This window comes from Perognathus longimembris, chromosome 3, assembly GCF_023159225.1.
Source record: "Perognathus longimembris pacificus isolate PPM17 chromosome 3, ASM2315922v1, whole genome shotgun sequence".
Lineage (NCBI taxonomy): Eukaryota > Metazoa > Chordata > Mammalia > Rodentia > Heteromyidae > Perognathus > Perognathus longimembris.
In genome coordinates this window covers 77,251,254-77,277,676 of record NC_063163.1, presented here as the reverse complement: position 1 = coordinate 77,277,676, position 26,423 = coordinate 77,251,254, and the positions used below count along the sequence as shown (strand labels likewise).

The following is a 26,423-nucleotide window of genomic DNA, read 5'->3' as shown; positions in this document are numbered from 1 at the left end:
AACAGAACCATTGTGTCCACCACTGGGTGTCCTGAGTGCCACAGAGATGGCTGAAGATGTGGGGGAGTTACCTTCAAGGAAGGCCTGTGTTCTTGCAGCCTGATTTCTAAGATGAAAGTAAGCTAGAAAAGTGATATGTGAGACTTACTTTTAAATAGAAGGGGGCAGATCAGATAGGGCAAGGAGGGACAATGTCTAGATAGTTGCCTTATACCTGTAGGATCTTCTATTAGATGAAGTGTCCTGGGAATTTTTTCTTAACAACCTATATTTCCATTTCTCTGACCTCCCTCTCCCTGGTCCCTCTTTCCTTGCAGTGACTTTTTGTACTGAACTGACAGAAACCCCAACAAAGTTGCCCCTGGACTCTTCTTTTTCTTATGCCTCTACACTTTCTGTTTTTGTTGTTTGTTTGGTTTGTTTTGCTTGTTTTTTGGTTTGTTTTTTTTTGCCAGTCCTGGGGCTTGAACTCAGGGCCTGAGCACTGCCCCGGCTTCTTTTTGCTCAAGGCTAGCACTCTACCACTTGAGCCACAGCACCACTTCTGGATTTTTTTCCCTCCTCTATATATGTGGTGCTGAGGAATCGAACCCAGGGCTTCATGTATATGAAGCGAGCACTTTACCACTAGGCCATATTCCCAGCCCCTTTGGTTTTTGTTGTTGTTTTGTTTTTGTTGTTTGTTTGCCTCTATACTTTCTGGGTGATGGCCAGTGTGGCATGCAGTTCAGGGAAGTTAGTTTTGACTTTTCTTCTATAGGAAGAGACAAACACTTGTCTACAAAGCAAGGTATTTGTCTTTCAGTTCTTCTGACTCACCTGGTCTGACAGAGAATTTCCTTGCTAGCTCCTTAAACCTTGAGTTGAGCAGAAAATTACTTCATTGTCCAAAGCAGTGTGTGAAGTCATCCTGGAGGACTTCAACATACATAGAAGCAAGAAAGCTGACATGAGGCATGAGAACTTTCTGCACATCACATGGCATTTTATAGAGAAGAAAGGGGTGTATGGTATGATAGTCCCAGGAATGAGGTATAAATAGTGTTTGTGAATTGGCCTGGGAATATAGCCCTAGAGGTCTCAACAGTTCCATTTATTTTCAATTTCACTATTTTTATTAATTTTTTTATTGTTATAAAGATGATGTACAGAGGGGTTACCATTACAAAAGTCAGATGATGAGTACATTTCTTTTTGGACAATGGTGCCCTTTCTTTCCTTTACTCTCTCCCAGTTTTTCCCTCCCATCTCTGCGTACCAGTTGTATAGTTCATTTCACCCCTTTTCCCTCCACGTCTGTGTCTTTCATATCCCCCAAAGACAAACAAGACAAAAAGATAAGAGAAAAAATATCCCTCTTGATTCCATTTCATTTTGATAAATATTATTTTATATGATCAGAGACAGTGAAGCATTTTACCTTTGTGTTCCTCCCCTAAGAGTATCCTCCTTTGGTTTCACTGTGTGGGAATGCCTAGAATCCTGTATAATTTATCATATTCTGGTGTATTGTATATCTTATATCTAGCTTCTGCATATGAGGAAAAATATATGAGCTGTTGTACTTTTAAACTCTTAATAACATTTTAATGGGGGGCTGGGGATATAGCCTAGTGGCAAGAGTGCCTGCCTCGGATACACGAGGCCCTAGGTTCGATTCCCCAGCACCACATATACAGAAAACGGCCAGAAGCGGCGCTGTGGCTCAAGTGGCAGAGTGCTAGCCTTGAGCGGGAAGAAGCCAGGGACAGCGCTCAGGCCCTGAGTCCAAGGCCCAGGACTGGCCAAAAAAAAAAACAACAAAACATTTTAATGGGTTTCATTATGATATTCACTACCCCTATTACCCTAATTTCTCCTGCCTCATCCTTTACCCAGCACTTTGTGTGTATGTGTGTGTAGGGGGGGGGGGGGCAGTTCTGAGTTTTGAACTCAAGACCTTGAGCTTGCTCTGCCACTTGAGCCACACCTCCAAGCCCCTTTGGCTTTAGTTATTTTTCAGATAGGGTCTTACATTTTTGCTCAGGGCCAGCCTTAGGCTACCATCTTCCCAACTATTCTTCCTAAATAGATGGAATGACAGGCACATGCCACCTCTCACAGCTTGTTGGTTGAGATGCGAGTCTCAATCCAGGCTGGCCTTCAACCACAACCCTCTCAATCTCCACCTCCTGTGTAGTTAGGATTATAAACTTGAGCCACCATGCTCAGCCCCCAGCACATCTTGATTCATTGTAAAGAGATTTTTTTCCTCCAGGGTGTCTCCACGTGGGAATAGAATTACAGAGAAGTGTAGATGTGTAGGGAACATCTCAGGCTCTCCCAACCCTAGGTTTCATTGTTTGAAGACAATAAAAGTACTTTCCAAGTTCTGTCTTTTCACGGGTATTTACAGTTCTGAGATTGTGCTTTGGTGGCACTTGTTGAGATCAGTGATAGGATTATCATCCAGAGCTACGCCATAGTAGAATTCTAGGTCTGACTCTTCACTCAGAGGGTGCTCAGCAAATTCATTGAACAGGTTATAAACTTAAAAAGAATCCACTTTCTGATTGGAAAAGAAGGTCTCTTTTTGAGACCTTGTCCATTACACTGAAACTAGTGAGGTTTCCTTGACATGGTATGATGTTTGGAAGTGGAAAACTATTATCTATTGTGTTGAGTTACATGTGTGGAGAATAGTAGGGGCTGAGGCATCAAAAAGAATGCTTAGAGAAGCACAACTTCTCTGTCCAGTAAGAGCAGAAGTTGCCAGTTTTTTTTTGTTTTTGTTTTTGTTTTCCAATCCCAGGGCTTGAACTCAGGGTTTGTGTGCTGTCCCTGAGCTCTTTGTGCTCAAGGCTAGTGCTCTACCACAGGAACCACGGTGCTACTTCCAGCTTTTTCTGAGTTTCTAGTTTTATTGGGGATTAGAATCTCATGGACTTTCTTGCCCAGGCTGGCTTGGAACCATGAGCCTCAGATTTCAGCCTCCTGAGTAGCTAGGATTGCAGGCATGAGCCACTGGCAGAGGTTGTAGTTTATTGGAATGAATTTTATCTTCTTGAAATGAAGGAGCCATTTGATATGTAAATAACTCTTTGAATGCCTAGTTGGCCCAGTTTACAGTTTTGGGAATTCCACAGGAATAGAGTATGGAAATAGACTGGATACCCTTTTTTTTGGAGAAGAGATCAAATGTGGGTTCTTTACTTAACGTAATAATTTTGAGGTTCATCCATATTGTGACATGTATTACATTATTTTGAGTAGTAATACGTTGTATGAATCACAGTTATCCGCTCATCTGTTGATGGATATTTAAAACAATTCTCTTGTGTAAATACCTATGAGTAGAATATGTAGGTTACATGGTCTGTTTACAAGAAATACCAGGCGCTTTTTTCCAGTGGGAATATGCATCCCCAAAGGCATTTTGAAATGCATCCCCAAAGGCAATGTCCACGAGTTCATTTTGGCTTCACATCCCTGCCAACCCTTCATATGATAGTGTTAATTTGAGTCATTTTAGTGGGTATGTATAGCAATATCTCATTGTGGCTTTATTTTTATATTCTCTGATGTCTAATGATATTGGATATCTTTTTATGTGCTCATTTATCATCCCTATCTTTGTAAAGTTTCTATTGAAATATTTTACTCATTTTAATTAGGTTGTTTGTATTCTTTTTTTTTTTTGCCAGTTCTGGGCCTTTGACTCAGGGCCTAAGTACTGTCCCTGGCTTCTTTTTGCTCAAGGCTAGCACTCTGCCACTTGAGCCACAGTGCCACTTCTGGCCGTTTTCTGTGTATGTGGTGCTCGGGAATCGAACCCAGGGCTTCATGTATATGAGGCAAACACTCTTGCCACTAGGCCATATTCCCAGCCTTTTTTTTTTTTTTTTTTTGCCAGTCCTGGGCCTTGGACTCAGGGCCTAAGTACTGTCCCTGGCTTCTTTTTGCTCAAGGCTAGCACTCTGCCACTTGAGCCACAGTGCCATTTCTGGCTGTTTTCTGTGTATGTGGTGCTGGGGAATTGAACCCAGGGCTTCATGTCTACGAGGCAAGCACTCTAGCCACTAGGCCATATCCCCAGCCCCAGGTTGTTTGTATTCTTAACATGGAGTTTTAAGATTTCTTTATGTTTCCTAGGTTATAGTCCTCAGATGTCTTTTAAAAAATTAATGGTTATTTTTTCCTTTTGATTTTATTAATTTTATTTGTTTATTTTTTATATTGTACTGAGCAATTGAACCCAGGGCTTCATGAATGCTGGGCAAGCAGTCTACCACTAAGCCACATTCCCAGCCCCATGACTGTGTTTTTGTAGTCAGGTAAGAAGATTGTACCTTCAGTTTAGTGTTTTAAACGGAATTCCCTCCAAAACAAGCCTCTTACACCATTTTCCTTGATCTCAGACAGTGGCATTTCTCTCCTTGGGAATCATCCTTGATTCCTCTTTCTTCCCCTACCATATCTAATCCATCCACAAATCTTCCTGACCTTACCCTCAAAATATATTTAGAAATCACTTTCTACCACCTCTATTTATTCTGCCCTAGTCCACCAGGCCACCATTATTTCTCATTTTTATTGCAAGAGCTCTTAACTGGTCTCCCTTCTGCCCTCCTACTTCTATCATCACCCTTCTCTCCAGACTTTCCCCAAGTGTAGCAGCCAGAGCAATCCTGTTAAAACATATGCCAGACCATGTTACTCCTCTGTTCAGAATTCATCACTGGCTTCCAAAGGCTTATAAAATCCTTTGTGGTTTGGCCTGTGTAATCTCTTTCCCCTTTCTCCTCCACTTCCCTTTGCCCACTCTGTTCATCCATACTGTGTCAGACCTGCCTCAGGTGTTTTGCTCCTGTTCTTGTGCCCTTGGTCTGAAATAATTTTCTATTTCTGTGAATGGCTCTCTCCCTCCTTTTCCTTAAATCTTTGTTTAAATATCACCTTCTGTTCATTATATAAGTTGTCCCACCTCCAATACTGGGGCTTGAACTCAGAACCTGTGCATCTGTGTTCACTGCTGGCATTCTACCACTTGAGTCGCACCTTCAGTTCTCTTTCTCTCTCCCTCTCTCTCTCACCCCCTTCTCTCCCCCCCCCGCCCCCGTTAATTGGAGACAAGAATTTCAAGAGTCTTGCAAAATTTTCTTCCATGGCTAGTTTTTTTTGGCCAGTCCTGGGGCTTGGACTCCGGGCCTGAGCACTGTCCCTGGCTTCCTTTTGCTCAAGGCTAGCACTCTGCCACTTGAGCCACAGGGCCACTTCTGCCCGTTTTCTATATATGTGGTACTGAGGAATCGAACCCAGGGTTTCATGTATACGAGGCGAGCACTTTACCACTAAGCCATATCCCCAGCCCCCATGGCTAGTTTTGAACCTCATTCTTATCAGACCTTAGCTTCCTGTGCAGCTAGGATTATAGGAGTAAGCCATTGGCACTTGGCCTCATTTTGTAAGATGACTTTACTACATAATAAATCCATCCATGGCACCCTCATCACAAGCTCAGTATTCTGCCCACTCAATACATCAGTGATCTTCCTAACATATCTCCTGTCATTTCCCCAAAGCTCTGATGGCAAAAGCCTAATTCTAATATTTGAAAAGGTCTCAGGCCATGTCCAACTGAAAGAAAAGATGGGAGAAAGATGTGAGAAATTAAATGTCTGGGCAGGAAAGAAAGGGAACAATAAGAGAAATGTGATGTTTTTGAGGGGAAAATAAAGGAAATGGCCAACTATATCAATTTCCTTAACCAAAACAAGAAAGTAAGACATAACCACAATGAACTAACTTCACTGAGTAATATGGTAAGATTCATGCCTAGCTACCTAGGAGGCTGAGATCTGAGGATCAGAGTTCAAAGCCAGCTCAGACAAAGTCCATGAGACTCCATTTAGCCCCCCAAACACACAGACACACACACAGACACACACACACACACACACACACACACACACAGACACACCCTCTGGAAGTGGAGCTTTGACACAAGTGGTAGAGCACTAGCTTAGAGAGAAAACAAAAATACCCCTTAAGAACAGTGTCTAGGCCCAGAGTTCAAGCCCCAGGAGCAGCCTGCCCACTCCTCCTCCACCCCACCTCCCCCAAAGAAAGAAAAGATTTAATTTATGGCTGCCTAAATGCAAACCTTTTAAATGGCAAATGGAATATAGGCAGTGGGTGCTTCAAATGTAACTTTTTTGTACTATCTTCAAATGTAAACACTCCCCCTCCCCCACCTGGGGCTTGAACTCAAGGCCTGGGCACAGTCTCTGAGCTTCTTTTGCTTGGGCTAGCACTCTACACTTGAGCCACAGCCATACTGTTTATATGGTACTGAGGAATAGAAGCCAAGGTTTCATGCATGCTAGCCACATTCCCAGCCCAAACTTAACTTCTGGATAGTTCATTTATCCATGAGACATGTCTCCAATAAGCCAAGCAACAAAGCTGGAAGTGGAGCAGTAGCTCAAGTGATAGAGTCTGGAGTGAAAAAGCTCTGGAGGAGAGACTGGGGTATAAAGCACTAATATATAAAATTTTGGTGTAGTATTCTAAGTACTATTTCTTTTTTTTCTTCCTGCAGAATAGGACTACCATCCTGAATTTACTTTTTTTTCATTGCTGTATGATAGTTTGCACAGCATTTGACCAAATGTATTAAGAATGCTTGCATATTTCTACCTAGGGACATGTAGAGGCAGGAGATTCCTGGAGCTCAAGTTGTCTTCCTTACCTATGAACCAGGTGTGTCCTCTCCCACCAGGAGACTGGACCCATCTGATCTAGATCCCTGTCAGTCCCTCTCTTTATCTCCTTATTGCCTTCTACTCAAGTTCAACAAAGTAACTCAAGGTAGAGACAGGAAGTGTTCTTAGCTCTTAGACTGGGTAAAAGGTTATTTTCTTTTAAGCAGCAGTGAATAATGGGAAACATTTGATTTCTGCTATTGGCTGGGTGATTAAGAGCCCAGGCTGACAGATTGCCTGGGTTTGAATCCTAGCTCTGCTGTACTAACCTCTTGGTCTTGGCTTCCCATCTATAAGACTAGCATACCTACTTCAAAGTTGCCTGTGAGAATTAGGTGAGAGAATACCTATAAAATAGTGGAGTTCCTGTGACCTGGCAAGTGCGCAGTAAATGTTAGCGGCTTTTATTATCATCTCTGTATCTTAGTGGTTGTATTGGGCACTGCTTTCAATATGTGACAGATGTTATCTCTGATCTTAATATCATTATAATGGCAGAATTGATGTCTTTTGTGTGGATGGCAAAACAGAAAGAATCCTCTTGTGCTTGGGGGCTGTACCAGGAGGTGATGATTGACTTGAGTCTAGATTTGCTCACTGCTGGGCCCTGCTGCTTTCATGTGGCAGGCCCTGAGAACCAGCCTGTCCTCTTGATGTAAATAAAGCTTGATGGAGTCAGGGCCACTGTTGGGTGTATCCTCTGGTCAAGCACACAAGACCAGGCAGGGCCTTCCTTATTCAACTAGAAAGGTCCAACAAGCTACTTTTCGACTTAGTATATTACTTAGATATAGAGCTGGATGAGTAGCCAAAGATGCTAGCTTCTGTTTGGTCTGGAAATGGCAGATGGTGGTGTGTGATGCCCATTGCTGAGGAGGCCATTTGACACTGCCAGCAAGCTGTTTATACCTTTGTACCCTGTGCTGGAGAGTTGGGGCATGAAACTTCATCCTCAGGAGAAGAGAGGGATAGAGCTGGCCTTGAAACATAGCTTATAGTCCTTCCAGCCTTCTACCTGTGCTGCTCTGTGGAAATATATCCAGATGCTGTTTTTTTCTTACCCTCTGGCCTGGCCCACAGGTCCACAGTTCTATTCTTATCTGACTTCTCCCCTAGTAGGGCTAGTGAGCTTTGTAGGCATAATCAAGTTTACCCACTGAATAGAGTCTCAGGTAGGTGTGTGTGTGTGTGTGTGTGTGTGTGTGTGTGTGTGTGTGTGTTGCTAAGGATTGAACTCAGAGCATTGTGCTTGTTAGACACTCTTGAGCTGTTCTTTTAGCATAATCAAGTTTACCCACTGAATAGAGTCTCAGGTGTGTGTGTGTGTGTGTGTGTGTGTGTGTGTGTGTGTGTGTGTGTGTGTTGCTAAGGATTGAACTCAGAGCATTGTGCTTGTTAGACACTCTTGAGCTGTTCTTTTAGCCCATTGTGGCATTGGTTATTTTCAAGGTAAGGTTTCACTTTATGCCCAAGCTGGTCTGTATTATGATCTTCTTACTTAGGATTCTGTGACAGATGTGTGCCACCATGCCCAATCATTGTGCTTCCTCCATAGCTGGGATAACAGGCATGCACTATCACACTCAACCATTGGTTGAGTTGGAATCTTAAATTTTTTTTTTTTACCTGTTCTCTCATCCCAAGTAATTTAAGATTACAGACTTGAGCCACTCCATGCTCAGCTGTGTGATATGTTTGTCTTTCACACACATTCACATATATGGCCTTGCCATGTTATTACTTCAATCAGAAATAAAATAAACACAGGCTTCTTTGTATATTAACTTGATCCTGCTGTTTTCTTTAGCTTATTGCTCTGAAACTAGGCAGTGAAAAATCTTGGTTCATCAATTTGACGCCTTAGAATTGATTAAAGACTCCAGTTAATTGTCCCTCATCCCTAGCTACCCTAGTGAATGTAGGGGATTGGGGATGGTAACACAAATCAAGATATCTCGAAGCAAAATGTTCATGGACTATTTTTTGCTTTTTAATCATCTATCTGTGGTATTAAATACTCAGCATTGTGTTCAGTTCTCAAGGTGCCCTGCTGCCAACAAGTATGGGTTTAGGGAGTGGCTTTTTAATAAGACCTACTAGGACAGACCCAGCCTGGGCTATGACCTCCCCAGTCATTCTTTGAGGAAGCACTTTTATAAGCAGATGTAATCAGACATAGGTAGCATAATGAGGTGAAGAAATGGCACATAACTACCCTACCTTGTGCTAATAATTCTTGATATATAGTGGCTGTTTCCAAGGAGTCAGAGCACAGCTCAGACATTATTATCTCATTAATCCTCCCCAAACCCCCATGAGGTAGGCAGGTGGCAGGCATTCCCCTTGCTCTTAGGATCAGATAGAATGAGGCCTTTATGCGACTTGCCCAAGGTCATACAGGGTGGAAAGCCCAGAATATAATTTATTGCTTTTAACACTTGAGCCTGTGGTTTCCTCCCCTCTTGGCCCCCCCTTCTTTCCTGCTATTTAACAAACTACACAGGAATATTTTAATCAGGTGATTTTCATCAAGTGTCCCTTCCTGAAGATCCTCTGAGCCTTTGCCCTAAGTTTGGAAACTTACCAGGACAATTGCAAGAATCAGGGAATTAAATGAATGAATCTGTCACTTGTGGGTACAGATGGTGAACTCTCAAGGCACTGTCTCTCCCTTTGCCCATTCTAGATACATCACTGGTATCCTGTTTTCCTGCATCATTTATGTTGGGTTTTTTGCTTGATCATGTGGTCTTAGAAGTGTCTTACCCAACTTACTGTGTTTCCTGTAAGGCTGTGGCACATTCATTCGATCATAGGGCTACCATGCCCCAGTTCTTAATGCATTCTCCCTTAGGGAGTACACTCTCGTGTGTCCCTTCTACCCAACCTCGTAGTCCTCATTTGTTAAGTGCTTTATCTTGTACTGCCTCCTGTAGGTGGAGCAGATCTTGCACCTGTTCTATGTAAGAGCAAGCTGAATCTTGAGGAGATAAAGTAATTGATTTAGAGGGGAAAAATCTTGATGAGTTTACAGATTCAGTCACCTATTATGCCCATGAATGTGGTATTTTAGAATCTTTTTCAAGCTGTATTAGTCAAACAACATTGCAGGGAAGACTCCAGTCTTAATTACTTTTGCTTGCTCATTGTCCATCCACAGGTACAGTGCTCAGAAAATGTAAAAAAGAATACTAGAATCTCCCAAAGAAAAATCAAGAGTGGTGCAAATATCAGAGCACCTGCCTTGAAAAAAAAATCTCTTTATTCTCCAACCCATCCACTTTTGGCCAGATGCAGAAGTGATTTATCAATTGTTGTGCTCGGGCCTGGGAATATGGCCTAGTGACAAGAGTGCTTGCCTTGTATACCGAAGCCCTGGGTTCGATTCCTCAGCACCACATATATAGAAAATGTCAGAAGTGGCGCTGTGGTTCAAGTGGCAGAGTGCTAGCCTTGAGAAAAAAAAGAAGCCAGGACAGTACTTAGGTCCTGAGTTCAAGGCCCAGGGCTGGCAAAAACAAACAAACAAATAAATTGTTGTGCTCATGATACTTTCCTTAAAATCTTATGTGCGTTGTTTTTATACTATATTCAGCATTATCTTCTTTTGGTAAGAAAGAAACAAGATAAAAGCGGTTCTTGTTTGTTTCTCTAAAAATGGCTTGTATTGGGGGAAATTCCAAATGAGTAATTAGAAAACAAGATTCTCCATTAGAGAAGTATTGGTTTAATCCTCAGATACTTTGCAGTTGGAAGTCTGCGGCAAACAGAATCCTGAGCCAGAGAGCCCCCAGCACTTTTGTGAGGTGTGTGTGTGTGTGTGTGTGTGTGTGTGTGGCCGTGCGCGTGTGCACATGCATGTGCTTGTGCATGTCCTGGGGCTTGAACTTGGTGCCTAGATGCTTTCCATTAGCTTTTTCTGCTCAAGACTGGTGCTTTACCAGTTGAGCCACAGCTCTACTTGCAGCTTTTTTTGTGGTAATTGGAGTTCAGAGTCCATCGAATTTTGCTGCTGGGCTGACTTCCAACCACGATCCTCAGATTTCAGGCATAAGCCACCAGCACCTGGCAGCAGTACCTTTTCTGTGTGTGTGTCAGTCCTCACCATTATTACAGACCCCATTGCAATGGCAACTGGAGAAAATTATATTTATCTTCTTCCTGATTCTAGATCTAGATAAAGGTTTAGACAGTTGGATCAAAAAATTGCACATTTCTTTGGTCACAGAAGAGGAGGGAAATAGTCCTTATGGTTTTAGAGAAGAATGAGTGGAGCTATCATTTGTAAGCTTTGATTCTAACCAGCACACCTGGACTGATGAATATGAAATTGAGTGCCATAGCAACTTTCTACCCTGATCATAGCAATGAGAGGACAAAAGAAAGGAAGTTTCCTTTTTACATCTCCAGCAATTTTTTTATGAGATAATATTATAGAGTGAAATGTCTCCTCCTCCTGTTAGTTTAGTGTTTGGCTCCTGTGTGACCGTAACCCACTTAGAAGCAGGCGGTCTGTTTGAAGTTATTTTAAACCCTTAGTTGAATGTAGAGATATTGTAACCTTGGATAAAAGCACCACCAGCCCTGGTTTCAATTCTGCCCTTTCAGACATGTGAAAAGTGCACCAGTGTATCTCAAGGATTTTGTGCTGAAAGCTTCTTAAAGAGCTGGTCTTGTTTTCAAAGCTTGGCTGAATGGACCATCCTCAAGGGAACATAGTTCTTTTTCTCCAGATATGTAACCTTGCCTGACAGTCCTTTGGCTTAGCTGTTCCCATATGTTTTTTTCCTTTCCCCATTAACAAAACAGTAATAATAGTCAACCTTGTTGGAGTCTTGAAATTTGAAGAACTGTTTTCATATTTCAGCATAAAATCACTTGTTCTTTATCTGTTACTACAGATGGTCTGGTGTATATGTTGCTTGTAACTAGCCATTTTGCCTTAGCTCTTCCTTATTTAGAAATGCAAGTGGAATGTTATTTTTCCCTTCTAGAGGTCATAGGATTTGTCTGTGTCTCAGGGAGAGAATTGGGGCTTCCCCAGACCATTACCTTGCTTATTCTGTCTGTCATCTCTGGAATACTCAAAACCATACCATGGTCTGGTGCCATTTGGGAGTTATTTTTGGTTGAGGGTGGTGAAGGTGCTGGTTCTTCCTCTACAGTGGCTTCCTGAGTTATCCCTGTGCTCTGTTGTTCCCCAGGGCCTGGATGGCACCCAGATCAGGAATCCTGGCAGTCTCCCATCAAGTGTCTGCTTGATCATGCAGGCAGTCTGTGAGCTCTCTCTTGAGCCTGACAAAATTCTTCCTTTATTTTTCCAGTGGGGACGACTTATAGTGTGCTAGGAGCCTTGGAGGAAGGAACTGTTGTCTGGTAGTGCATAGTTTTTCATCAAAATAATGTGCCTGTGTTCATAAAAGAGCAGAGGCTTATAATTTTAAAAGTGCATTCCATTCCACTGTTCTACCCTTCCCCATCCTTGATTGCTGTAAGGTCCACCCTGGAGGGTGACATGCAGATGCCCCCACCTGGTTAAGTCTCCACCCAGTTATGGATTAGGATGTGACCTTAGGGAAAGGGGAAGTAACTTCCCCCAGGTATACCGGTTACCCAGGTAACTGGGTAGAGACTTAAGGAGGTGGGGGCATCTGCATGTTGACCTCCAGGGTGGACCTTACAATTGCTATTGTCAACTCTTCAATGGTTTCTTCTGCTCTTTACTTCTGTGAATACTTCTGAACTTCTATGAATAATGTTTATGCTCTTGCTTCATATTTTTAGTCCATTTTAGAATTGTGGGTGTGTGTTTTTTCTCTTTCTACTATGTTAGATGAAGGATTTGGTTTCTTACTCCTCACCCCTTCTCATCTTTACATCCTTCCAATATGCTAAGTCTCACAGTTACCGTTTAGTTCAGGATTTATATTAGTATGGTTGTCAGTATTCTCAGCTGGAGCATGCAGGTATACAATTCTGGTATAACTTTTTTCATTTTTTTCTGAAGCTAGTGGTTGGTATGCATCCATCCTTACTCCGAGTCCTTAATTACTTTGCTGTAGAACTGTCACATTTCATTCTTTCATTCAAAACTATAAAGTTTGACAAACTCACTGGGTGTTGTTGACTGATGATTTGTTTGTCTGGGTTTCTTAGAACTCTCTTGCTCTGATTCCATGGGGGCAGTTCACTCTCACAACTTTATTCCCATGTTTCCCACTATCTCTCTTCTCTTGGAATCTGCCCCAATCCCATCCTGCCTCTGGTTCAGTTCCTCATTTTGTTGTGGATGACACAGTCAGTAGCTTCTTAGACTGGATGGACATGGGTGGGAAAACTTGAGACTTGGGAGTTTGAGGGGAGGGCACCCTCTATTCTCCTACCCCTTCCACTGCCATTTTGAGGCGCTATCACCAGCCTGCTTGAATAAGATGCAGCAATGTTGTGTTCCTTGTATGTACACACTGGGGCCACTGTGGTTCCATAGAGCAGCCTTGCTCCTTTGCCAGTGCAAGTTTTCTTTCCCCTGAAATGTCTTTACTGACTTGGTGACCAGTACCTATAAGAGCTAGATATTTTAAACTTTATACAACAATGTGATTAAATCCTAATCTATTTGTTCTAGTCCCTTTCTTAGCTAAGTCCCAGGTGGCTTTCCAAAAAAAAAAAAAAAAAAAAAAAAAAAGGCAAAGCAGAAGGCACAACAGGGAGGCCAAACACTGTTTGTCCAGCCAACAATCATTTATTGAGCACCTGTAGGATGCAGGGGACCTCTGCTGCCCTTCAAGAAACGAGTAACCATATTAGGAGATAAGAACTAGACCTATAGTAAGCATCATATAAAGTGGGTTCAGAGATGTGGAAGCAACTTGGCTGAATGAGTACATTCAAGGAAGCTCCTTGGGAAGGTGACATTTAGGCTGATCTTGAAGGGCATATGAGAAAGTTGAGGTTTGTAGAAAGAGTCATTGACCAAGGTGTGGTGTACTTCATAAGAGACAGAAGTGTTAATTTAGAGACAAACTTGCACAATTCCAGAGCTCACGTTGTTTTCCTTCCAACAGATCCCTTGGGACAAAATAAGGAATAGTAGAGCAAAAGCCACTCATGACAGAGGATTAACTGGGCATTTTTCCTTCAGTTGACTGAGGAAAGATGTTGAGCACCCAAAGTTATTGTTCTGGTAGCACAAGATCGGAGCTACAAAACATCATACTTTGCATTATATTCTTATACTTTAATTATAGTTTATTATATGTATGAAGTTAGTCTGTGGAACTGGTCGAAGAATTTTACTTATCTTCTCATTTGAGGTCATTTTTTCAACTTCTTAGTGGAGAAGAAAATGTGTACTGTTTAGTGGAGTCTGTGTCAAGCTCCATTTTAGGTTTCTGAGTATGTTTTATTTTTTCCTTTTATATTTCTTAATGTCCATACACACAATCCAGATATCTTTTCTAAAAATAGTAAAGCAAAAACTTCTTAAACTTCAAATACCTGATTGGGTAAGCCTTCGTGTTCCACATTAAGTTTGAAGTTAACTTGCTCAAACATGGTACACTGCGGGATTAACCTTTGAATAATGAAACATTCAGAAGCAAGCATAGGTCCATGAGTAGTCAGTTTGAGTGCCACTGGCTGGTATGAATATGCATGAATTAGGAAGCATGGTTTTTACATGATGACAGGTGCAGAAGTATAGAAGCAACACCTAACTGAATCTTTGGGAATGTGAATTTCTTTTTTCTTTTTGCCCATCCTGGGCCTTGGACTCAGGGCCTGAGCACTGTCCCTGGCTTCTCTATGCTCAAGGCTAGCACCCTGCCACTTGAGCCACAGCACCACTTCCTGTATATGTGGTGCTGGGGAATTGAACCCAGGGCTTCATGTGTACAAGGCAAGCACTCTTGCCACTAGGCCATATCCCCAGCCCTAATAAGATTTTGCTTTGTTTTGTTTTGCCAGCACTTTTGCCACTAGGCCATATTTCTAGCCCTTTTTTTTTTTTGTTTGGCCAGTCCTGGGGCTTGGCTCAGGGCCTGAGTACTGTCCCTGGCTTCTTTTTGCTCAAGGCTAGCACAGCACTCTGCCACTTGAGCCACAGCACCACTTCTGGCCGTTTTTGTATATGTGGTGCTGGGGAATTGAACCCAGGGCCTCATGTATACGAGACAAGCACTCTTGCCACTAGGCCATACCCCCAGCCCGGGGAATGTGAATTTCAAACTTAGAAGGTCCCTGTCAGGTGCTTGTTATCCAGAAAAGTCTTACAGTGCTTTTTTTTTTTTTTTTTTTTTTTTTTGTAGTACTAGGGATTGAGCTCAGGGCCTCTGAGTCACATCCCCAGTCCTTTTGCTTCTTGGTTTTCAGTTTTTCAGATAGGGTCTTCTGTTTTTGTCCAGTGGCCAGCCTTGAAGTTCTTCCCTCTGACTTTCTTCCTCCCAAGTAGCTGGAGTTTTAGGCATGCACCACCAGGCCTACCTAAGATAATAGAAAAAACTTGGGGTTGGGACTACATATTGACAAATTAAAGTCAAAATAATAGTTTGGTTTTGAATATAACCTGTTAAATTGTAAGTACAGCCCGTGTACCAATTTCTGAGGAGAAACAGTGAATTTCAAGTGAGCAGTGCTAGGATACAATAGAATTATATGTGAATATAGATGAAATCTCATCTACTTAAGTTTGACTTTAGCAGCATGATCATCAGGAGTTGTTTTCCAGGTGGTAAGACTATGCTTTGCCCAAAATTCATTCATATTCTTCTCTAGTTTTTTAACTGGATTGTTAGGCATTGACTTCAAGTGTGATCTAGTTATTAACTAACATGACTTTCATGGACTCCATTAAACTTTGCCTTGGTATTGCAGTTCTCATTTGCAGCTTATGTGCACAATCTAGTAACTGTCATTGGTTACTCCAACAATTTGCTGTAAGGATGAATTGAAATTGGAATTCCTAAACATGGTAGAGCTAGAGGCATGATTCAAGTGGTGGAGCACTTGCCTAGCAAGCATGAGGCCCTGATTTCAAACCCTAGTACCACAAAAACAAAAAGAAAACATGCCAACAAAGTACCCAAACTAAAATATATAACTGTATGTCATTGATGGAAAAGCTTTTCTACTTCACTTCCCCAAGACTTAACATGTTCATTTGCCTCCAACACCTTTGCTGGGAAGGCTCCATCCTTTGTGGTCTGTCAGTTAGTTCACTGGGAATGTGGTGTTCATCTTATGACTGTCTACTTTCCTATAAAACATTCTCCTGAGACTGTAATTTGGTCCCCTTAGATATAAAGAACCCTGGGGATGTAAATGTCTGGAGGCCAGCATTTCTGGAAGCTGATGGTGTTGTCAGGGGCCAACTGCCAAGGACTTGAATCCTGCAGTCTTCTCTTCAGTTTAAGAATAGTAGTAGCTAAGAATGAATGTGTGTGAAGTGTTGGGTGCCTGGAAATGTAAACAGGAATAAGAAACTCAGAAGAAACTTGTAGATGAAGATGTGACAAGATGGTGAGGTAGACTTTTAGTCCTCTGAGATGTGGTTTTGGTGGCTCCTTTATCCTCCAAAGAAATACAGACAATTATACCAACTTATGTTTGCACTCACTGGTGCTTTGATTCTCTTCTGAAGTTCATAGCTTGACAGGGCTGACTTGTGGAACTGACAACAGCCACTCCAGTGTGACTGGAAAGTGTGGGAAAGTAGAGTGTTGTGGAGGGGAAAGGGCCCCAGAAGGAAATAGGGGGGGAAGGGCACCTGCCTGACTGACCCACAGTAGCCAGTGGGTATGTTTGATGCTTACTTAGTTAAGATTTCTGCATACCTAGAGGCTTGGGATTTTTTGTTTTTGTCCTTCTGGGGCTTGAACAGGACCCAGGTGCTGTTTCTGAGCTCTCTTCCTTAAGGCTAGTGCTCTATCACTTTGAGTCACAGCACCACTTGCAGTTTTTGAGTGGTTAATTGGAGGTAAGAGTCTCATGGGGACTTTTCTGCCCAGGCTGGCTTCAAATCATGGTCCTCAGATTGCAGCCTCCTGAGTAGCTAGGGTTACAGGTGTGAGCCACCAGCACCCAGCTTTGGGAGCTTGTTCTTTTTTTCTTTTTTCTTTTTTCCCTTCCTTCCTTCCTTCCTTCCTTCCTTCCTTCCTTCCTTCCTTCCTTCCTTCCTTCCTTCCTTCCTCCCTCCCTCCCTCCCTCCCTCCCTCCCTCCCTCCCTCCCTCCCGAATTCTGACTGAGCACTGTCCCTGGCTTCTTTTTGCTCAAGGCTAGCACTCTGCCAAACTTGAGCCACAGCGCCACTTCTGGCCTTTTCTATATATGTGGTGCTGAGGAATTGAACCTAAGGCTTCATGTATACGAGGCAGGCACTCTTGCCACTAGGCCATATTCTCAGCCCCAGGGCGGGCTTGTTTTTCTTCTTCTTTTTTTTTTTTTCCTTCAAGTAAAAAGATGTGTTTATTGGAGAAGTAAAAAGCGAACTGACTGGCCAGGTTCACGGCCCAGACTTGGGAGCTGAAACCGTGACCATAAAAAGCAGACTGGCTGGCCGGGGCCACAGCCCAGACTCAGGAGCTGGGACTGTGTGCACGCCTGGGGCCACGCTCGGGGTCAGGTTATAAAGGCAAATACCACATAGTCAAGTTTGTCACACGCAGGTGGCCAATGAGGTTACAACACTTACAGAGCATGCCGGGTCACACGCAGGGGGCCAATGGTGTTACAATCTCTCTCATATCTGTTTGAACCAACCTATCATTCTAGTTAGAATTGGCGCACAGATTTGGTGGGCTCACATGATGCAGGCGGATATGCCTACTCATGGGGGTGGGGCACAGGTTTAACCTTGAACGTTCCACAACTCCAGTGGTTCCACAACTCCACAGTCTTATCACAGGAAGGGGAACTTCCCTGGATTCAGAGCAGACAGGGCACACTCCCAACTCTGAGGCTCAGGGGTGAGTGAGATCTTAGTGAAGATGGAGTCAGCTTCTGCTCTGTTTAACTAATCTGAGATGGAGTCCATCTAACACCCCTCAACAGCCAATGATGGCGCTGGCCAGATCTGACTTCCATATTACATTCCCCCCCCCCCTTTTTTTCTTTTGGCCTAGTCAAATCCTTGATTAACTTTGAATCCAGCCCTCGCCTATTTTGCAGAATCATAAAGTGACTCCACCCACAGGCTGCTGGGGACAGCAAAGATGAGACAAGGGCCAGTCCGATAGAACTGCTGCTCCTAAGCTTGCACCCAGAAAGAAACAGGTTATCTGTGAGGTCCACCCCAGGAGGGTTGCAGGTGTTCTCACCTGTTTAAATCTCCATCTAGTTACTTAGGTAACCAGCACACCTGGAGGCAGTTACCTCCCTCCCTTCTCTGAGGTTACACCCTAATCCATCTAGACACACTCTAATACACTTGAACACATCTCCCACTCCAGGCATCGCCTGAGGGTTACTCTCTGGCCTGCCATGTATGCTTTCCAATTTTCTTAATAGAACTAGTCAACTCCAGTCAACTGAGAGGAGTGGGAAAGTTACTACAGAAATAATGTTCCCCCCCAAATCTTAGTTTCAGCAGATCCAAAGCAGCCTTCCAGCAGGAATCAGCTGCTTGTGATGGAGTCCCATCTGTTTTTACCCCAGTAGGGGTGCTCAGGGTGAAGATGTAGACTCTTCCAGATGACTGTCAGGCTGTCCTTGATCTTAACCTAAATGGGATGTGCAGGGGACGTGGCAGCAGCAGACAGCCCTGTCTCCCAGTGGCTCCAATAGAATGTCACACCTTCTGCTGTATTGCCTGCAACTTCCTGCATAGACTGGTTAGAGAAGCTTAACCTAAGGCCTGACTTTAGTGAAATCTAATATTTTCCTGGTTGCCTTTTAAGTACACTGGCTTTTGCAGCCCCACTGAATTTTAAGACAGCTTTAGGCAATCAATGGCCCTTGGGTAATTTTGCCAGGGCAATAACTTTAAATCAGATATTTCCAATAAGGCTAGGATTGTCTAGGACAACGTAGAAGGCTTGGCCTGTTACCATCTCTCACAAGTGCAGCCTCCACTCTTGTGTACTTGTTACCTCTGTTTTCCATGGGAGGTGGGGGGGGGGGCTTGTTCTTGACATACTTTTCCCTTGGCCCTGAACTCTGCTGTAGCTTGGGCAACTTCTTAATATGACTGCAGTAGGTCAGGCCTCAATTTTGACTTCTGCTGTTCTCCATTCCTGTCTTAATCTCTTCTACTGACATTGCTGCTCTCCCAGGTCTTGCTTTCACTCCAGCTTCCTTGACTGTCCCTCCATCTCTTTCACCATTGACTTTACTCCTTGTGTTATGGGTGTTCAGCATTTGAGGATATGTAGCATTTTTCAAATATGTCTCATTATGAAATAATCATATTACACACCAAGCAGATTTAAAATCAGAGTAGAAAATGATGGCTTTAGCTATCATTTGCAAATGTAGAGCCCTAGCCCCTGTGAAGTATTTCTCGGTGTTCTTGACTTCTATAAGAACCTGTCTTTCATCATAAGGGGAATTATTCTGAAGGACATGATTCCCAGAAGAGCCACTGTAAATGGCATGTATTCTGGAAGAGTAGAAGCTACATTGCCTTCTGCTGTGGATCCTACGTTAGCTGAAGGCAGCACTAGTCAGGAAATAGGTAATTTCTGAGGAATCTCTTAGGACTGTTGTTTGATAAAAAATACACCATTTTAACTATCTTGAAGCACATATTTCAGTGACAGGGTGTTATCAGTGTTGTACAACCATTACTACTATGTAGTCCCATAATATTTCCATCATCCTTGAGAGGAAACTGTATCCATTTAACTCACTCCCTATTTTACCCTCTGCCCTGGCCAATGGCAACCACTAGCCAGCTTTCTGTCTCTGTGGATTTGCCTATTCTGAACATTTTATATCAATGAACTCTCATATAGTGTGGCCATATGTTAAGTTTAAGAAACATATAAGGTCATAGACCTGGTGATGCCTCTGCACCTTCAAAGCAACACTGGGTCATTGACAGAACTCATTGACAGAACTTCGTGTTAAGTATATAATAGAAAGCAGCCATCTGTCTGGAAGCCTCCAAGTCATGTGAGTAAGCTAGAAATGATCATGGAACATAGCCGAAAGGGTCAGAAGTATGGTTGCCATTGCAATGACTTGGCTTGGTACTTTGGGAAGCTTGAACTGTGCTGGGCTCTTTCCTGGAAGTCAAAGGTGATTGAGCTGTTGGCACAATTATCATCCTCACGTATTTTATAGGTGGAGGTCTAAGCATTTCTTAGCTGCCCCTTATTTAATAATTGTAGTATAATCTAGCATGTACTAAGCTTAAACTCTTCAGAGGCATGTAGGAGGAAAGGTTTTGTTGTTCTCTGAGCTGCGTAGCCCTCGCTCTTTTGGGTTGTTCCTTTGAGCTTGATGACTTGGGTAAAATTAGCTGTCCCAGGGCTCTGAATCGTTTGTCTTAGAATTCCCAGGGATCAAGGTACTCACCCACTACAAAGATAGATAGCTGCTGGCTGCCCTTTTAGCACCTTCTGCTCAGCAGAGTAACTCCTCACTTGCCTTATGGACTTAGTAACCCTTTCCACATTGTTCCATGGAATTCAGATTCTAAGAAGTCTTTCTTCTCCAGGCTATACCCTCTGACCTCTTTTTTGTCTTGAGAGTCAGGACACACCACTGTGTACTATCTGCCTACATACCTGTTATCAGTGTGCCATCTTCTGTCTACGAACTGTGAATACTTTCTATCTTTGAACATTTGGCTCTGCCTTCTCTATTGAGGCTGATGTCATTCCTCTTTTCTCTCAAGTCTATATCAACTCTTGCATCAGGCTTGGAATGGCTGCCACAATCAATCTCATTCTTCACTTGAGCACCTGTGCACAAAGCCTCACTAGACATTCTACTACCTCTTATTGACCACTCTAAACTCCTGGTGCACTCAAATACAACAGAATTTTGAACTAGAAACATTCCCTCCCCCCCCCCCCCACCACCAAGATTTTCTGTTAGTCTTCTCCGTCAGTCAGATAGCCAGCTCTCAGCAGAAGGGACCATCTGTTAGGAGGGAAAAGAATAAGCAGAGTGAGAAGAGATTGGACTATGAATCTGTAGACTGGATCACTTCAGGGTTTGTCACTTGGCTGCTATGTTGTCTTGCAAAAGCCATTTATTTTCAACTTCTGTTCTTATCTGTAAGATAAGTAGAGGGGATATGATGTGTGTATGGGTTTCCTATTTGCTGTTATAAGAAGTTATTAAACTTAGTGGCTTATACCAACAACAATCCTTCTAAAGTTCAAGAGGTGAGAAGTACAAAATGGGTTGTTAGACTGTATTTCCCTTCCTTCCTTCCTTCCTTCCTTTTTTCCTTCCTTCCTTTTTTCCTTCCTTCCTTTTTTCCTTCCTTCCTTCCTTCCTTCCTTCCTTCCTTCCTTCCTTCCTTCCTTCCTTCCTTCCTTCCTTCCTTCTTCCTTCCTTCCTTTCTCTGGTCCTGGGGCTTGAACGCAGGACCTGGGCACTGTACTTGAACTTCTTTTGCTCAAGGCTCATACTCTACCACTTGAGCCACAGCGCCACTTCCAGCCTTTTCTGTTTATGTGGTACTGAGGAATTGAACCCAGGACTTCATGAATGCTAGGCAAGCATTCTACCACTAAACCACATTCTCAGCCCAGGATTGCTTTTCATTTGTTGTTGTTGTTGTTTGATCATGGGGCTTGAACTCTGGGCCTGGGTGCTGTCCCTGAGCTCTTCAGCTCAATTCTAGTGCTCTCCCACTTTGAGCCATAGAGCCACTTCTGGTTTTCTGGTGGTTTATTGGAGATAAGAATCTCATGGACTTTCCTGCCTGAACTGGCTTTGAACTGTGATCCTCAGATCTTAGCCTCCTGAGTAGCTAGGATTTCAGGTGTGAGCTACTGGTGCCCAGCTAGGACTGCATTTCTTATGCAAGATGTAGGGGAGAATTGTTTCTTTGGAACTGCTCAGGTTTCCTGGACTAATGGTCCTCCATCTTCAAAGCACGACATCCAATCTTTGTTTCTGTGGTCACCTCTTCTCTGTGTCTCCCATATGTCCTTTCCACTCAAAGGATCCTTGCAATTCTTTGAGTCTATCTAGGGAACTTCCCATCTCAAACTTAATCCCATCTGCCAAGCATCTAGAGATTAGGACATTGATGTATTTGGGCCCCTTATGCTGCTATAATGGGTTCTTAGGTCTCTCGTTAGGTCCCTAACTTACCTTAAATCTACCAACATATTTCTTTGGCTTACATAAGAGCTTAGCACGTGCAGTGCTAGGCTTATCATGTCTGTCTGTTTGTCTGTCTGAAGTGGGGCTTGAACTCCCTGACCCCTTTTTTTTGCTCAATGCCAGTACTCTACCGTTTTGAGCCATAGCTCTGCTTCCTTCACTTCTTGATAAGTCGAGTTTATCCCTAATTCCTCTTTCTATATTGTTCTTAGGAGCTCCAGGGCCAATACAGTTGCATGATAGCACAAACCTCTGTTTTTCAGACTTTTACATAAGAACGTTTGACACTATCTAACCCATCTTTGATTTTGCTCACAAAGAATTTTATTAATTTCCCAGTAATCAGAACTAGTTATTCACCTACTAATTATATTGGTGATTCTGCCACATACCTTCTTGTCTCTTGATAAAGTCTTGCGTATGTCTCTAGGTCTCTTGCATAAATTGTCTACCTAATAGCAGTTGTGGTTCTATGTGCTCTTAAGGTCTAGAAGCCAACAGTCTTGGATGCTAGCCTAGTTAGTTAACTTACAATGACAGCTCAGTGTTAAATTGATGGTTTTCATAGAAATTTAGACTAGTGTTTATAAAAGAGTTATGCTGTTTTTTTTTTTTTTTTTACCCCTATCAAATAGTTTCCACCTTGGATGACCACTGTAGAAAACACCAATAAAATATTTTATGGTGAATTTCTTGTGAGTTCCCCAGTGTTCAGAGCATGGTACTGAAAAAGGATTCCTCATGGGTAGAAAAACTGTCCCTGCTTTAAAGCTTTAAGTTTTGAAGTTGCTTTTCCTGGAGTCTGAGAAATGCACAGTGTATATCAAGCAAATCTGTGTCCAGCCTATTGAAGTCTTCTTTCTGTTTTGTTTCCCAGATGCACCCATTGGGCCTGTGTAATAACAATGATGAAGAAGACCTGCATGACTATGGCTGGGTAGGAGTGGTGAAGCTGGAACAGCCAGAATTGGACCCAAAACCATGCCTCACTGTCCTGGGCAAGGTAAGCACCAAGCCCTTTGAATTATTGCCATTGTGATCAGTGTTTTCCACTCAGTCATTGCCAAAGTTTTTAGATAGTTGGTTCTGAAAAAGAACCATGCCAGCACGTCAGGCGCTGGTGCCTCATGCCTATAATCCTAGATGCTCAGGAGGCTCAGACTTGAAGATCACTTCAAAGCCAGCCCGGCCTGGCAGGAGAGACTGTGAGACTCTTATCTCCAGTTAACCACCAGAAAAAAAGAAGTGGTGCTGTGGCTCAAGTGGTAGAGTCATGAGCTGAAGAGCTCAGGGACTTCGCCCAGGCCCAGAGTTCAAGCCCCACAACCAGGGTGGGAGGTGGGGTGTGTGTGTGTGTGAAGAAGAACCATGCCAGCACTGCTCCTTCCTGGACAAAGTTATATGGCACACCTTGCAGCTGCCCACCATGGGGCTCTTGAGTTTAGGCTCTGAAGGAGGCACCAGTCCCAGAATCTGATGGCCTTGGACAAAGTTGTTTCTCCTCAAGAAGTCTGAGTTTCTGTGTAAGGGATTGATAATAGTAATTCATAACTTATCTTATTTTATCTTAGACCCTCAAGGCCAGGTATTTCAGAATTTCGAGATTGAGGGTGGGGCTTAGAAAACCATTAAGGTGCAAATATTTTTTATTAAGTCACCCTCAGGATCTAGGATAACTCCTTCAAATTGATGTGCAAACTTTTTGGATGTAGCACTGAGTGGCATAACTAAAATCTAAATAGCCTCATGTTAGTGCAAGGTACTTTGCCTTCAAATGAGATCAGATCAGGTTCATTAAGTTTTGCTGCCAGGTAAGTTACAGGGAAACTTGAGTTTCAGAGCAATTGTGGTCTGGTGTTAGAACTCTCCTCACTGAGTGGTTAGGAGGTAGGATGAAGTGCAAATGCCTTATGGAAGAATAAGCTCTCAAAAATGTTTATGACCCTTGTTTACCCTGTTCACCCTGTTTATAAGCACTTTCTAAAAAAGACTTCTTAGCTGAGTGGGTCATCATTACTTCCAACTACATTGTAAGTCAGAAGTAAGTTTATTTTTGAAAACTTCCATCAAAGACCTTAAATTATGACAGGTACAACTTAATTTTAAAGTGGACATTTGGCTCAAAGGGGAGGTTCAGAGAAGTTACCAGAATTTTTTGTTTTTGATTTTTAAATAATTTTATTGTTAGGTGTTGAACAGAGGAGCTACCATTTCAGAAGTCAGGCAGTAATTACATTTCTTTTCTTTTTTTGGACAGTGTCACCTTTACCTTTACCTTTACCTTGCTCCTCCCATCCCTCCCTAAGTGTTACATGAATTCGTCATTTTCCACATAGTATATACTTGAAATTTTGGTTAGAGAAAAATGGTATCCCCTAAGGTTTAATGTTACTACCTAGACTTTTTATTCCTTTTTGTTGTTGTTTTGTTTAAGGTTAGTGTTCTACCAGTGAGCCACAACTCTACTTCCTGCTTTTTTGGTAGTTTATTGGAGATGGATTCAAAGCCTGCCCAGGCTGTCTTTGAGTTGTATTTCTCAGATCTCAGTCTCCTGAGTAGCTAGGTGTGAGCCACTGGTACCTGGCTTGTATAGACATTTTTATATTACCAAAAGCTATGATTCTAGGTACCACAAAGATACAGCTTGGGAGAGAACAATCCTATTGCTGATATCACAGACTCATTTGGGAGATCCAAACAAAATGGGAGGTCATTTTAATGCAGGGAGCCAGAGAGGGAAACACCCCCCCCCCCAAAAGCCTACACCAGTCTCCTGAAAGACCTGGAAGCCCCTCATAGGTTTATTTGTTTGTGATGTTTATGTATATTTTGACCCTGAGTAGCTTCAAAGCACTTGTCAAACCCATAGGAATTATTACCTGTGTGCCTTACAGTTACTAAGTTAAATCAAAGTGTTTTTGGTGGTGCAGGCTGATACTCCCATCATTTAAATTAGTTGACCAGGCCTGCTTAATGGTGCAATCCTTTTGAAAATATTTGAGTGTTTTCCTAGGAGAAATGCTAGCCACACCCAAAGGGTAGGAACTGTGCTTTCCTTGTGGGTATTTTGCTCCTAATAGACCATTTTCTCCTGTGCTTGAACCATAGCAGAGCAGAACTTTAAATCTTTGGTTTCATTTGCTTTGCTCCACTACAGTAGGGTTCCATCTCTGGTGCCTGCAAATGGGTTGGAAAAGGGTTCACAGGGTTACTACTGGCCTCCTATGGATTACTGGTGAGGATACTTGTTGAAGCCACTCAGAGAACACAACTGTTTCTTCCTCTCCTGGTATAACTATGTCATGGTTTTACTTGCAGAGTTTTGTATGGCTTGGCTTGCTTGTTTGTGAAGCCAGGGGGAATGGAAACCTTAGACATATATTGGGTCATTGAGTACTTCTTGGGTTTACTATACATAAGCCTAAGAGCTAAGTATGTGGTTCTACCTGCGTGGGAACAGCAGTCTTCCATATTTCTGTTTGGAAAGCCTGGGTGAGAGAAATTAAGTCACCATTTACACAGCTTGGTTATTGCTATTTGTCTTATAGTTGGCCCTTAAACAAGAAAGCTTGAGCCAGAAAAAGTAAGCAGGTTTCACATTTTCTTAAAACTTGAGGTAAGCTGAGAGGTGATGGCTCATACCTGTAATCCTAGCTACTCAGGAAGCTGAGATCTGAGTATTATTTTCAAAGCCAGCCCAGGCCAGAAAATCCACAAGACTCTTCATTCCAATTAAATCCCCCTTTTACCCCAGTAGAACTGTGACTTCAGTAATAGAAAGCTAGCCTGAGACAGAAGATCAGAGACATTAAGTACCCAGGCCCTGAGTTCAAGCCCCATGATTGACACCAAAACAAACAAAAAACACCAAAAACATATGTTAATATCAAAGGTATTGAGTCAGACATGTACCCCCTTACTTTTGATCTTCTTAAAATATAGGTGTTCTCATTTTTGTGTGTGTGTATTTTGTTTTTGTTTTTGTTTTTTTGCCAGTCCTGGGACTTGTACTCAGGGCCTGAGCACTGTCCCTGGCTTCTTTTTGCTCAAGGCTAGCACTTTTCCACTTGAGCCACAGTGACACTTCTGGCCGTTTTCTATATATGTGGTACTGGAGAATTGAACCCAGGGCTTCATATATACAAGGCAAGCACTCTTGCCACTAGGCCATATTCTCAGCTCCTAGGTGTTCTCAGTTTTAATTTCAATAACTTTGCCAGCCTCCCTGCTTTCATTTCTTTCTCTCTCTTTTTTTCCCCTCCCCTCTTATTTTTTTTTCTGAGCTCCCAAGTGCAAGAGCAAAAGACAAGGGTAAAGGAAGGCACAGTAATCCTCAATCACAACTCATTTCCCTGTGGAGAGCCTGGCTTTTTTGGCTTTTGATGGCTACGGCAAGA

The 26,423-nt window shown here is 42.7% G+C and overlaps 1 protein-coding gene across 2 annotated transcripts in view; it reads left to right on the top strand.

Annotated features, from left to right (window-relative positions):
* Znrf3 (zinc and ring finger 3) overlaps positions 1-26,423 on the top strand; it is a 154,891-nt gene that overhangs the window by 71,840 nt on the left and 56,628 nt on the right. For both annotated transcript variants that reach the window (XM_048342708.1, XM_048342707.1), the window contains exon 2: positions 22,904-23,029. In XM_048342708.1, the coding sequence (XP_048198665.1) occupies positions 22,904-23,029 (126 nt within the window). The remainder of the gene's footprint in view (positions 1-22,903; positions 23,030-26,423) is intronic.